At 43.3% G+C, this 13,630-nt stretch overlaps 1 protein-coding gene across 5 annotated transcripts in view; it reads right to left on the bottom strand.

The window, feature by feature from the left end:
* KIF4B (kinesin family member 4B) overlaps window positions 1-13,630 on the bottom strand; it is a 180,580-nt gene that overhangs the window by 128,483 nt on the left and 38,467 nt on the right. The window contains exons 1-2 of one of the 5 annotated variants that reach the window (XM_518055.7): window positions 6,102-10,393; window positions 696-1,222 (exon numbers count right to left, since the gene is read on the bottom strand). The exons of 2 other annotated variants lie outside the window; for them this stretch is intronic. In XM_518055.7, coding sequence (XP_518055.4) covers window positions 6,570-10,274 — 3,705 coding nt within the window. In that variant the 5' untranslated portion in view covers window positions 10,275-10,393 and the 3' untranslated portion in view covers window positions 696-1,222; window positions 6,102-6,569. 2 more of the 5 variants (XM_054684742.2, XM_054684741.2) reach the window with 2 other exon arrangements.

The raw sequence follows: 13,630 nt of genomic DNA, 5'->3' as shown, positions 1-13,630 counted from the left end.
GACCAGGCGGGGTGGCTCACGCCTGTAATCTCAGCACTTTGGGAGTCTGAGGCTGGCAGATTGCTTGAGCTCAGGAGTTTGAGACCAGCCTGGGCAACATGGCAAAACCGCATCTCTACAACAAGTATAAAAATTAACTGGGCTTGGTGGCACACTCCTGTAGTCTCAGCTGCTTGGGAAGCTGAGGTGGGAGGGGGCGACAGAGCCAGACCCTGTCAAAAAAAAAAAAAAAAGACTTAGGTTTAGAACAGATACCTATCTCTTTTGCATTCTATTGGTCAAAGAAAGTGCAAAGCCATCAGAATCCAAAGAAAGTGGCAAGGCCATCAGAATCAGGTATCTTTGCAATGTACCAAAATCCCATTTCACAAATAGCAAGAGGTAAGTTGTTCCTAAAGTACTAATGATTAGGAACTATATCTAGGGTCCTGCTGTTCCCTCTGATCACTGCTAGGTACCCACAGACACCTCTGGTTATAAGGAAGCACAAAAAAGATTATTATATCTGTTCATCAATTTGCCTGCTCCTTCTACATCCCCTTCTTAGAGATTCTTCTGCACAGTGTCTGGCTCGACCCCTCCACCCTGGCCATAGCTAAACCAGATGAATGCACAAGGTGGACATTGGACCCAGTTGGGCCAAAGAAACTCTCTCTGTTTCCCAGGGCTGCCGTAACAAATGACAACGACTGGGTGGCTTGAAACAACAGAAATTTATTCTCTTACAGTTCCAGAGGACAAAAATCTGAAATCAAGGTGTTGGCAGGGTTGGTTTCTATGGCAAGCCCAAAGGAAAATTTGTTCCACTCTTCTCTCCTAGCTTCTGGTAGTTCCTGGTAATCCTTGGCATCCTTTGACTTGTGGCAGGGTAACTCCAATCTTTTCCTCTATCTTCACACAGCATTCTCTCCTATGCCTGTCGTCCTATAAAGACCTCAGTCATTGGCTTAGGGCCTACACTAATCCAGTATGACCTCATCTTAATAAATTACATCTGTGAAGACCCTATTTCCAAATAAGGTCACATTCTGAGGTTCCAAGTAGACCATACATTTTGGGGATACACTATTCAACCCAGTACAGGCATTCTCTGTCCCAGGCATTTGGAGTCAAGACTTGGAAATGTCCATTTGCCTTTGTTGGCTCTTGAACAGAAAGGACGTGTAAGGACTGAATGAAGTAGCCATTTTCTGCCATATATGTAAAAGCAGAGGACATCAGTCTGTACAGAGGAAAAGAATGAAGCAGATGTTTAGAGAGAAGCAGAGATGACAAATCATGCAAAAGATGCTGGGACAGACAGACAGACAGACATATAGAGACAGACACACTTTCCATTAGTTTCTGAGGGTTTTCAGAGTCCTGGCTTAGTCCCTCATGGGGCCAGGTTGAACTTCCTACCCTTGCATTCCAGGAGATAGCTCTGTATCCTTATAATAAATGTCCTTCTTTAGGGTAAGTTAGCTTGAATGGATTCTGTTTATTGAAACCTAAAGAGATCCTTAATGCCAGTGATGACCTTTTATCCTGCCAAGATAGCTTCCAGTCAGCATGACTAGGGCTTTAGCAGAAAGTATCAATCACAAAGTGGAAAGTCTTGTCCAGGATGTTGCTGCTGTCTCTGTTCCTGGCACAATGTTACAAGTAGTGATGGTTCCCAGGCCGATCACAAAAGCTTCTTTAATACTACAGTGCTATTAGCATGCTAGCTTAGCTACAGAACAGGAAGATGAATAGGTAGATGTTTAAAACTTCATACAAATAACTCAAGTAAATTCATACAATCTCTTTTAGGGCCTGCCAAAATTAGGGATATTTCTCCTCCCTTTCTAAACATTTTTTGTTTTGTTTTGTTTTTAATTTTACAAGAAAGAAAGAGACAGTGCCTGATCAACGTGTTTTCACTCTCCTTTTAATTGCAGATAGCTGCTATGTGAGATGAGTAATGTCATAATATGTTATAGACATTTTAACCATCTAATATCTTGGGAACATGTTATAAGTCGATCTTCTCCAAGAAAGAAGCCAGAACTCACTTTCCCAGGCTCCCTTGCTGCTCAGATTTAAGCACATGATCTAGCTCTACCAGTCAGACATATGTGAGACTTCAGTTTGGAAATGAATCACATGAGAAGGCAGACACTATGCCAAATCCATATTTTAATGACTGAAGTAATGAAAGTATTGAGATTTAGGAGGCCGTAGTAGCACAGCTTCTGCGGTCCAGTCCCTCACATGATCAGTGATAGCACCATATGTATGCTGAGCAATAGTGTTGTCCTCATTGTAGTGACCCCACAGTGTGATTTGGGCTTGGTTTCTAAATGAATAGCCTCAGACTTCATCTCTGGCCTTCCCTGAGATTCTGTAAGCCTCTTATATCCTTTAATGAATTTCTTCTTTGAATAAACCAGCAAAAGTGGATTCTGTTGTTTGCATCTGAGAACCCTAACTGATATAAGATATTTCTAGCATTACTCCTACCTTCTGCTGAAGGTGTAATTCTTTAACCTTCTACACTGTCCTCAATCCCTGAGCTGGCTTGTTATATGCAGGCAATGCAGCTGTTTCCTTTGAATGTTTTCCTCATGAAAGCAACTCAGAACCTATGATAGAGTCCCCCATCAAAATTGAAAGACATGTTTTTTATATGTTATGAAGACATAAAAGCAAATAAGCATAATTTCTAAATACTGAGGTTTAAAACAATAAAATTTTAATTCTGTAAACTGCCTCCATTGCAAAAATACAGACTTTTTTGAGGAGCACCAAGACCTTAGCCTGCCTTGCTAGACAATATTAGTCAGTCTTTTAAACATATCTGTTATCCCATGCCAGTGACAAGTGTCTCAGGCTCCAGAAAGCGTATCTTTTCAAGGGTCTTCCATGACTCAATCCATTGGTATATATAAAGTAGGTATATTTTTTCTGCAAATTTTTAACATGTATCTAATTATGCCACTCTACTGAGTAAAACTCAAGTCATTCCATACCATCTTTAGAAGAGTTCAAATGCCTTAGCATGGTATATAAAGCCAACAATGCCTGTCTCTCCAGCTCCATGTCTCACTATGCTTTAAAACTCTAGTTCCTGCTGTCCACATCCCATTCTCCGCCACACTCCACTACTTATGATTCATTCATTGAACAAAGTATTCTGTTCCTTACTTCTGTAGCTTTGCCCACTCTGCTCCCTCTGCTAGAGTCACCTTCTATATTTTGATAAACACCCATTTATCTATACTCAACACCAGTGTCAGTTACTTTAGGCTATCGGCACATGTAGATTTTGTCTTGATGACAACTCTTTTATTTCCAAGTAACAAGTCATTCAAACTGGTTTTAAATGGGCAAAAGGTTTAAACAGATATCTTATGAAAGAAATTTTCCAACTGGCCAAATAAGCACATGAAACTATGCTCAATAAAACTAGTCATAAAAGAAATGCAAATTTAAACCACAATGAGATACCATTTTACATACATTAGAATGTCTAAAATTACAAAAACTGACCATACCAAGTGTTCACTAGTATGTGGAAAAACGAACTCTCTTACATTGCTGCTGGGAGTATAAAAATGGTACAGGTACTTTGAAGAACTGTTTGTCGGTTTCTTCTCAAGTTAAACATACATCTACTTATGACCCAACATCTCGATTCCTGAATATTAATCCATGAAAAATGAAAACATATGTCCACAAAATGACTCATAAAGGAATATTTATTACAGCCTTATTCATAATAGCATAAAATGGAAATAATCCAAATACCCACCAATAGGAGAATGATAATCAAATTGTTATATATTCATAATATTGACTACTACTTAGCCATATAAAGGAACCAACTACTGATGGCAGTGGCTGCTGCCATCATGCCGGCTGCAGCAGGGAAGAGGGACTGGGGCTGCACATTCCATGGAGTCTGTGGGAGCCCTGCCCCTTCTGAGTTGAGATGGGGGCTCTCCGTGGAGCTGCAGCCACCCAAACTGCAGCTGCAGACCCAGGCCTCCTGCTCTACAAAGCAGGCAGGAGCCCCGCCCTCCTGGAGATACAGCCGCCCAAACGTCAGCTGTGGATCCGAGCCTCACTGTGCTCTTGGGGAAGCCAGGGACAGGCAGGATCTGCACCCCCGGGTGCAGAAGCATCTGCCACACCAGCAGCTGCAGACCTGGGCCTCCCACTCCAGGAAGCAGGCATGAGCTGGGCTGAGTTGGCGGGGCGGAAGCTCCCGGGAGCAGCTGCGGCCGCCCTCCCAGGCGCAGGACCCAGGCATCTCTGCAGCCTGCACCCTCCGGGGCCCCAGGAAGTCTCCCACCCCACCCCCACCCCACTCCCAGTCCCTGCAGGCTCGGGAGGTGTCTGCTTCCACTGTCTGGCCCCTCTTTGCCCTGCTCTGGTCTCAGAGCAAGGGTTGGGGCCGAGCCCCGGGGCCATGAATGACAGCAGGAGGCAGATTGATTCCTTGGCAGAAGGGGACAGGGTCCCCAGTAAGGCCCCACCCTCAGGCCAGAGAGGGCCTGAAGGCTGGGGGCTGGGCTGCCAGGCCCGCAGACTGGAGTGGGAACTCGTAGTGCCTCTTCCGGCTCCCCATGGCCGCTCATGGACCAATCAGCACATACTTTCTCCCCTTTGAGGTCCATAAAAGCCCTAGGCGCTCAGCCAGAGCAGGCCGGAGGACAGCCAGAGGAGGGAGAGGGCAGAGAGACGACGAGGGGACAACCAGCTGCAGAGCAGAGCACTCGCTCTGCTGATAGCTGGAGGTGATGGGACGACCGGTGCAGAGAGTAGTACTCTCTCCACTGAGAGCTACAGAAACGACCTGCCGGCAGAGAGGAGCGACCCTCTCAGATGAGAGCTTCAGAAACCTGCAGAGACATCCGAATGACTTGTCTGCGGAGAGAAGCCACCCTCTCCAGGGTCTCCTCTCTGCCGAGAGCTGAACAGTTGATGGAACAACCTGCTTACAGAGGGAGCTACCCACTCTGAGCTGTTCTAATACTAGATAAAACTCTTCACCCTTCACTTGTCTGTGTACCTCATTCTTCCTGGACGCTGGACAAGAACCCAGGCAAAGGTGCTGTGGCCACAGAGGTTTCTGGCCAGAAAAATCTACACCCCAGAGATCCCCTAACACTACTAATATACACAACAGCATGAATGAATCTCAGAAAACATGATGTGATTATATTATCAAAACCAAAGACATCATAAGAAAATGAAATGAAGAATTATATACCATAACCTAGTAGAATGCATCCCAGGTATGTAAGTCTGGTTCAACATTCAAAAATCAATGTAATCTATCACCTCAGCAGGCTAAAAAAGAAAAATTAACACGATCGTATCAATAGATGCAAAAAAAGCATTTGACACATCCAATACCCATTTATGATGAAAACTCTCAGTAAACTAGGAACAAAGTTGAACTTATCTTGATAAAGAATATCTACAAGAAACCTACAGCTAACGTCATATTTAATGGTGAGAAATTGGAAGTTTTCCCACTAGGACACAGAACAAGTCAAGGATGTCCTCTCTCTCCACTTTTTTTCAACATTGTACTGAAAATATTAGCTCACGTCATAAGACAAGAAAAGGAAATAAGTATACACATTGGGAAGGAAGAAATCAAACCGTCTTTGTTAATGGCCAGGTGCAGTGGCTCACGCCTGTAGTCCCAGCACTTTGGGAGGCTGAGGCGAGCAGATCAGTTGGGGTCAGGAGTTCAAGACCAGCCTGGCCAATATGGCAAAACCTCGTCTCTACTAAAAATACAAAAAATTAGCCAGGCATGGTGGCATGAGCGTGTAATCCCAACTACTTGGGAGGTCAAGGCACAAGAATCACTTGAACCATGGAGGCAGAAGTTGCAGTGAGCTAAGATCACACTACTGCACTCCAGCCTGGGCAACAGAGTGAGACTCTGTCTCAAAAACAAAACGAAACAAAACTTATCTTTGTTCACAGATGGCATGATAGTCTATGAGGCTTTTTTTTTTAACAGTAGATGGGCTAAGGTTTATTTACTTAACATTTAAAAATAATTCATTTACTTCAACAACATGGCATACAATCAAGAGTACTATTGAAACACTTACAATTCAGAGGGGGTCAGGACAGGAAAGATCACAACCCCATTCCCGAGGTGGAGTGAAAGATCTGAGCCAGACCGCCATCCTAGGCCAGGCTCCTCCATTAAGCAGAGACAACCAAAAGATAAGAAAGCCTTGGCCTCATCCCCATCAGGAGATAGCCTGAACTGCTCACAAATAAGAATGAACTTGATCATACTGAGGACTGGTTCCTGATGAGTCATTAGGAAAGTCAGTTTGTTCTCTCTTCAGCAGGTGGTTTAGCAGCCTTCTAGAGAGCAGAGAGCAGTAGTCTGGGGATGGAGGCTGAGGGACAACATCCAACAAAGGTCACCTTCTTTTTAGTAATGCTTTGTTCCTTTTTTCAACGGCAAGAAACCTGAAATCCAGAGAAGTCATTTAAAAAACCCCTTCTGGCTGCAATCTGAAAGCATCTCCCAAGCCAGATTGGGGGTAGAGATGATGACTCCAACTTCAGTGGGCCTCTTCTTCGATAGGGGAGCAGCCAGAGAAGAAGCTGGTGTTGCTAGCCAGAGCTCGTTTCTTTTTCTTCCCTGGAGGCTTATTTTGTTGGTATTCTGTTGCTCCATGTTTTGACTCTGGGAGGTCAAAAGGGGAGGGAGCTGGAGCAGTCTTCTTTGACAGCACCTGCTCCATGTCACACATCTCTTTCAGGATCTTGCTATTGGGGGTGGCACAGACAGGGTTAAAGAAGCTCAATCCTGGGGTCACCTCAGTAGGATCCTCCAGTTTGAAGGAGCCTTCGGAATCCTGGGTCTGTTCAACAGTGCCCAAGCTATCCTTGCCTTGTTGGCGGTTCCGACACTTTGTGGGGTCACAGCTACAGTCCACACCACAGTCTGACTTTTGCTTCCTGCACCCACACTGCTTGTTCCCACACCAGCCCTTGCAGGAACACCCTTGGATGTTCTTCCTGGACACCTTGACTAATTTTGTTGGCTTCCATTCCTCATCATCCCCCTCATCACTGTCGCCATCACCATCACCATCTTCATGCTCATTCACAGAATGCTCTGAACAATATTTTAGATCCTCAATGTCCATGCTTTGCTCCAGAAACTTTTCTTTAACACGAGAAGGTTTTGGCTTAGGTGGGATATATTCAAAAGAAGAGTCTGGAGATAGAAGGGTATCATTAGGAAGATGTTTCTGTCTGCTGGCTACCTGGAGGAGGATCAGTTTCTGCTTGATGATTTCATTCTCTTGGAGAAGCTGCTGATTTTGCTCACACACTTCTCGCATCTTCTCAAGTTCTTCATCCTGACACTGCAGTGTGCTCACCAGCTGTTGTTCCTTTTCACTGGCTGATTTCTCTAACTGCTTCTCTGCCATTTGGCTTTGCTGCAGCTGGCTGACAAGGTATAGCACCTTCTCTTGGTGCTGTTGCTCCATTCTGACCATCTCAGCTTGTAACTCTGTCTCTATCTCAGAAAAATGATTTTGTTCCTCAAATAGCATCTTCTGCATGTCAGCACAGCTGGCCTTGCTCTGTCTCAGGCTGTTTTCAAGTTTGGTGACATGTATTTTGGAGGAGACCAGCTCTCCAATCAAATATTTCAGGGCACACTTGGCTTCCAGAATGGTGGCAATATTCTCCCAGCATTGTTTTGGCCTGTCTTCACTTTCTGCATCCAGCAGCTTCTGCTGTAGGTCAGCAATCTGAGCACTCCTGAGTTCCATTTCAGTCTCTAGGCTTTCAATCTGTTTTGTAATACAATCTTCTGACTCCAAAACTTGACCATGCACCTCAGAAGGGGAGAATGTACACTTCCGGAGTTTAGGAGGTGGATTCTCCCGAGATTCCTTTTTTTCTTTGAGTTGAACCACATCCTGAGCCAGGATCTTTCTGTCTTCAAGGAGGTCATTCAGATGGCGTTTGGCTTCCTCAGTACTGACCATAACCTCAATTTCATTTCTAAGCCAATTCCTCACTCGAGCTGCAATACCTTCCTTTCCATGGCTCTGAGTCTCTTTCCGCTTATCTGTGACCTCTCGTTGTTTCTGGAGAGCATCCTTGAGACGCTTGTTGGCAGCTGCTGCCTCTTCCGTTTTACGTCTGAGCACACTGGATTGTTTCTGGAAGTTTCTTTCGAGTTTGAGCAGCTCATATTGCCTCTTACGGTCTCGTTCTTTTAACTGTATTACTTCTTTGTCTTTTTTCTGCTTCCACTGTCTAAACTTCTCAGCATCCTCTTTCATTTGACGCATTAACTGTACCCGCTGGTTTTTCATCATCCATATCTCTTGGTTCAGCTTGGAGACAGTACGCTCTGTGGATTCCTTTAGTTTCAGAAGTTTGGACTGCTCATTCAGTTTCTTCTTCAGATCAGCTATTTGACCCTCCAGCTCCTGGAGAAGTTTGTGGCGGTGCTCACTTAGCTTGGCTTGGTTGACATCCTTCTTTGCTGTCTGAAGTTCAAGAACCAATTCTTCCTTTTCCTTTTGCAGATTGATGACTTCTAATTCTAGATTTTTTATGTTATCCTGGTATTGAAACTGAATGGGCTGTAGTTGGTTGTCGTTCTGAGTCATCTTCCTAACTAGGGCCTCTTTCAGTGCAAGGGCATTATTCAACTCAACCACCTTCTTAGACATCTGAGCTTGATGGAGAGCATGCTGAGTGGTAAAAGCGTCAGAAGACCTGCTTGTCTCTGGACTGGTTTCCACTTGAGCTTCTTGTCCTACCGCAGTATCAATGGCTGCAGCCGTGCAAGCAACAGTTTCATCTGATAACTGGGTAATCAGTTGCTGCAGGTTACAAATTATCTCTACATTTTCTTTCAATTCCTGGTCTTCCAAAGTCTCCACTAGCTTTTGAAGATCCAGCTTGCAGGCCACATGCTGCCTGAGCTCTTCTAGCTTGGCGTTCAGTTTTTCATTCACTTGCTCTGTCAAAATGATCCTCTCCAACATCTGGGCTGTCTGACCAGCTGCCTCGCTCAGACAACGACTTAATTTTTCATTCTCCTCTACCAGGGACTGATTCTTCTCCATCAGGGATTGTAGATTCTCTGATGGTTCCGCATTTATAGATCCAGGCAGGGTACCTCCATGGGCTTGTAGCAACAAGACTTGTAGCTGTTGTACCTGTTGCTTTAGATGATTAAGTTCAGCTGTGTGGGGATCAATATTAACAATAGGTTTGTTCTTGATTTTTCTTGCTCTGTCAGCATAGCGAAGGGTACTTAATGTTTCCTCTAGATTGGAGTCAGCAGGACTCACACAGGCTATCATAAGAGTGTGGCTGTTACCTCCTAGAGAATCTTGCAGCAGTCGAGTTAACTTGGAATCTCTGTAGGGCACAAAGCTACCCTTTTTGTCATCTCCAAGAGCACTGATTACATTTCCCAAGCATAGGAGGCCTCGGTTAATATTAATACCCTCTTTTAGACGATCCCCTTCAGCCTTGGTTTTCTTCTGTCTTTCTGATCCAGCGAGATCTACAAGATGCAGCTTGGAGCGAAAGCTGCTATTCTTGTCACTTTTCTTTCTTTGCTCTATGGAGATTGTAAAGATGGCATGAGATCGGGACGACTGGGAGTTCATAGCTGTGGAGGCCACAGTCCTAGAGTTGTTGCCCTGCTCCAAACAGGAAACAGTATCCAAGGCAACTAAAACAGTCTTCTCAGTGAGTCCCACAATCTTTATGCCTTCCTTAGGATCCTCCCGTATATTTATTTGAGCTTTCTCACGAGATGGGCATAGAAGATCCAAAATTTCTTCATTGTAAATCTCTAAGAAAGACACTTTCAGAGTAAATTCAAAGTCACTCTTTTTATCAATTTCTTTGAAGAGCAGTTGTATTACCCTAGGAATAATGCCAACTGTTGGTTCATTCTCCTGCTCCGCAGTGTATGCACCTCCCATTGAATAGGTTTTTCCAGAGCCAGTCTGCCCATAGGCCAGGACCGTTGCATTATATCCTTTAAATACGCCTTTTATGAGCGGCGCTACTGCTTTATTGAAGACTTCTTCCTGCTCAGTACAGGGGTCAAACACAAAATCGTAGGTGAAGGATTTATCAGTACCAACCACCACCTGAGTCTCCCCGGGCACGAAGGAAAGGCACATCTGGCAGCCCTCGCTAATCTCTTTGCGGGACAGAGGGCGACAACGCAATGCCACTCTTACAGGAATTCCCTTCACCTCTTCCTTCATGATCCTATCTCAGCACCGTCTCAAACTAAATGTCCCTTCCCCGTTCACCGGGGGTCTCCCGCCGCCCTGTCCCAGCCAGAGCTTTAACCGCCAAGTTTCAAATCCCTCCCAGAGACACCAACCAATTGCAGTGCAGGCGGCCCGAGGGCGGAGCGCGCTCGTCCGCGCGCGCAGGCCAGCACGGTGGGAAGGGGAGGGTAAATCGAGAAATTTCTTTTTAACCAACAACAGAAAAATGTCCTGGAACTAATAAGTGAGTATAGTATAAACTTAAAGGATACAAGGTTAATACACAAAAGTAAATTGGTTTCCTATATACCAACAGTGAATAAGTGATATTCAGAATTGAAAGCACAATACCACTTACATTAGCACTTAAAAAATGAAATAGGTATAAACCTAACAAAATATGTGTGAGATCTACGTGATGAAAACTACAAAACTCTGATGAACAAGATCAAAGGGGAACTAAATAAATGGAGAGATATTTTATGTTCATGGATAAGAAGACTGAATATTGTAAAGATGTCAGTTCTTCCCAAATTGATCTATCCATTCAATGCAATTCAAATCAGAATCCCAGCAAGTTGTTTTATAGATATTGACAAACTGACTCTAAAGTTTATATAGAGAGGGAAAAAAATACAATGGCAAACATAATATTGAAGGAGAAGAACAAAGTCATAAGACTGACACTACCCAACTTCAAGACTTACTATAAAACTACAGTAATCAAGACAATGTGGTATTGGCAAAAGAATAGACAAATAGACCAATGTATTAGAGTAGAGAGACCTTTTAGATACAGTGAATAGACCCACATAATATAGTTTAATGATCTTTGACAAAGAAGCAAAGGCAATACAATGAAACAAAGATAGTTTTTTCAACAAATGGAACAAATGGTGCTGGAACAACTGGACTTCTGCATGTTAAAAAAAAAAAAAAATCAGACCTTACAGCCTTCACAAAAATTCACTCAAAATGGATCATAGTCCTAACTGTAAAATGCAAAACTATTAAACTCCTAGAAAATAACATAGGAGAAAACCTAGATGAACGTAGGTGTGAGATGACTTTTTAGATATAACACCAAAGGCACAATCCATGAAATAAATCATTAAGTTTCATTAAAATCGAAAACTTCTGCTCTTCAAACAAAACTGTCAAGAGAATAAGAAGAGAAGCCATAGACTGAGAGAAAATATTTGCAAAAGACACATCTGATAAAGGAATATTATCCAAAATATACAAATAACTCTTAAAATGCAACAATAAGTGAACGAACGACCTGATTTTAAAATGGGCCAAAGGCTTTAAAAGACACCTCACAAAAGAAAATATAAACATGGCAAAAAGCACATGAAAAGATGCTCCACATCATATTTGGTCAGGAAAATGTAAATTAAAACAATAAGATACTACTACACACCTACTAGAATGGCCAAAATCTGGAACACTGACAACATCAAATGCTGACAAGGATGTACAACGCTAAGAGTGAACCCTAATGTAAACTATTGGCTTTGAATGATAATGATGTGTCAGTGTATGTTCATTAATTATAACAAATGTACCGTTCTGGTGCTGGATGTTGATAACATGTCTGGGGGAAGGAGGCATGTGGGAAATCTCTGTACTTTCCTCTTAATTTTGCTGTAAATCTAAAACTGATCTAAAAAATGTTGTCTTTTTACAAAAAAAAAAGTTGAGCAAAAGATACAAGACAAAAAAGCAAAAACTGTACAGTTCCATTCACATGAAATTCTGAAACAAGAAAAAAATAAACTGTGGTCATATGAAATAGAAGTCAGAAAGTGATTGCTGGGGGAATGGGGGGCAGGGGAGGATTGACTAGAAAGTGACATAAGGGGTGCCCTTTGGGTGTGATGAAAATGTTTTAGGTCCTGTTTTGGATGATGGATGCTCAAGTTATATATTCGTGGAAACTTACAAATTGAATATTTAATGTGTACATTTTAAGATCTTAATTGTATCTCTGTTAAAAATAAGCTGGCTTTAAAAATTGATCTCCTCTACCGATTCAAAAATGTACATACACACATTCTTCCTCTAATTTCAGTGTGTTCCCAGACCTCAGAGGTTCACAGAATCCAGATTAAGAACTGCTGGACTAAATGACTTCTAAGGGCTTTCCAATATCTCACATTCTCTAAAGGAAAGAGAGTTCTGGAATCACAATGCAATCACAGAGTCAGCAGGGAAAAATGATTACCCCAAATTCCATTTACTCATATTTCACCTACAGCCTAAAGCAAGAAACACACACATCTTTCTTGGAAGTTAACTGCAAAGGTCAGTGTCTTCATTCTGGCCTGGTGGAGTGGAGGTGGAAGCCAGGGAATTCATCAAAAAGAACAGCATGGACTGGAGAAGGCTGCCAGCTGGAGGAGATATGTCATGAGGAAGAAGCCCTAGTTTGGAGCCTTGGCTTTACCACCAACAAACGAAGAACCTAGAGGGAATCTGGGAATCAGTCAGTCCAAACTGTGTCTTTTTTTTTTTTTTTACTTTTTTTTGTTTTTTGAAACAGGGTCTGACTTTGTCACTCAGGCTGGAGTGCGGTGGCATGAACATGGCTCACTGCAGGCTCTACCTCCTGGGCTCAAGTGATCATCCATCCCATCTCAGCCTCCCAAGTACCTGGGACTACAGGTGCATGTCACCACGCCTGGCTAATTTTTGTTCAATTGTTTGTTTGTTTTTGGCAGAGATGGGCTTGCACCATGTTGCCCAGGCTGGTCCCAAACTCCTGAACTTAAGGGATCCTCCCACCTCAACCTCCCAAAGTACTGGGATTACATGTATGCACCACCACACCTAGCCAACTGTGTCATTCCAAAGAGGAGCACATTGAGTCCTAGCGAAGGAGACTGAGTGGCTCAGCAAGTTTCTAGCAGACCATAGATTAGAACCCTCCCTTATCAAACCCAATTGTTTTGGACCCTGTTGCCTTGTTTGCCCAGTCACTATTTTCTAAGAATTTCTTCTTCTTCTCATTATGCATAGGGTTATAGAAGTTGCTATATTTCTTCAGTGTAACCCACCTTATCTGGCCTATGGTTTACGGATCCAGATGTGAGTATCTGACTCAGGTTATGCCAATCTGTCTTTTCCAGAGAGAGAGCGAGAAAGATGACAGAGAGCGAGAGAGAGAGAGAGAGAGAGGAAGAAGAGAGAAGGGAGGAGGAGGATAGAAGTAGGCCAAGAGAAAAAAGATTCCATCTCCTATTAGATGCTTACACTACCCATACAAACTATGGAGCCATCAGCAATGGCCAGTATCTGCCCCATGTCTAGGAAATCTGTAAATCAGACGTGCCCAGAAACTAGAG

Source organism: Pan troglodytes, chromosome 4 (genome assembly GCF_028858775.2).
Source record: "Pan troglodytes isolate AG18354 chromosome 4, NHGRI_mPanTro3-v2.0_pri, whole genome shotgun sequence".
Taxonomy (NCBI): Eukaryota; Metazoa; Chordata; class Mammalia; order Primates; family Hominidae; genus Pan; species Pan troglodytes.
This window is presented reverse-complemented; position numbering and strand designations above follow the sequence as displayed.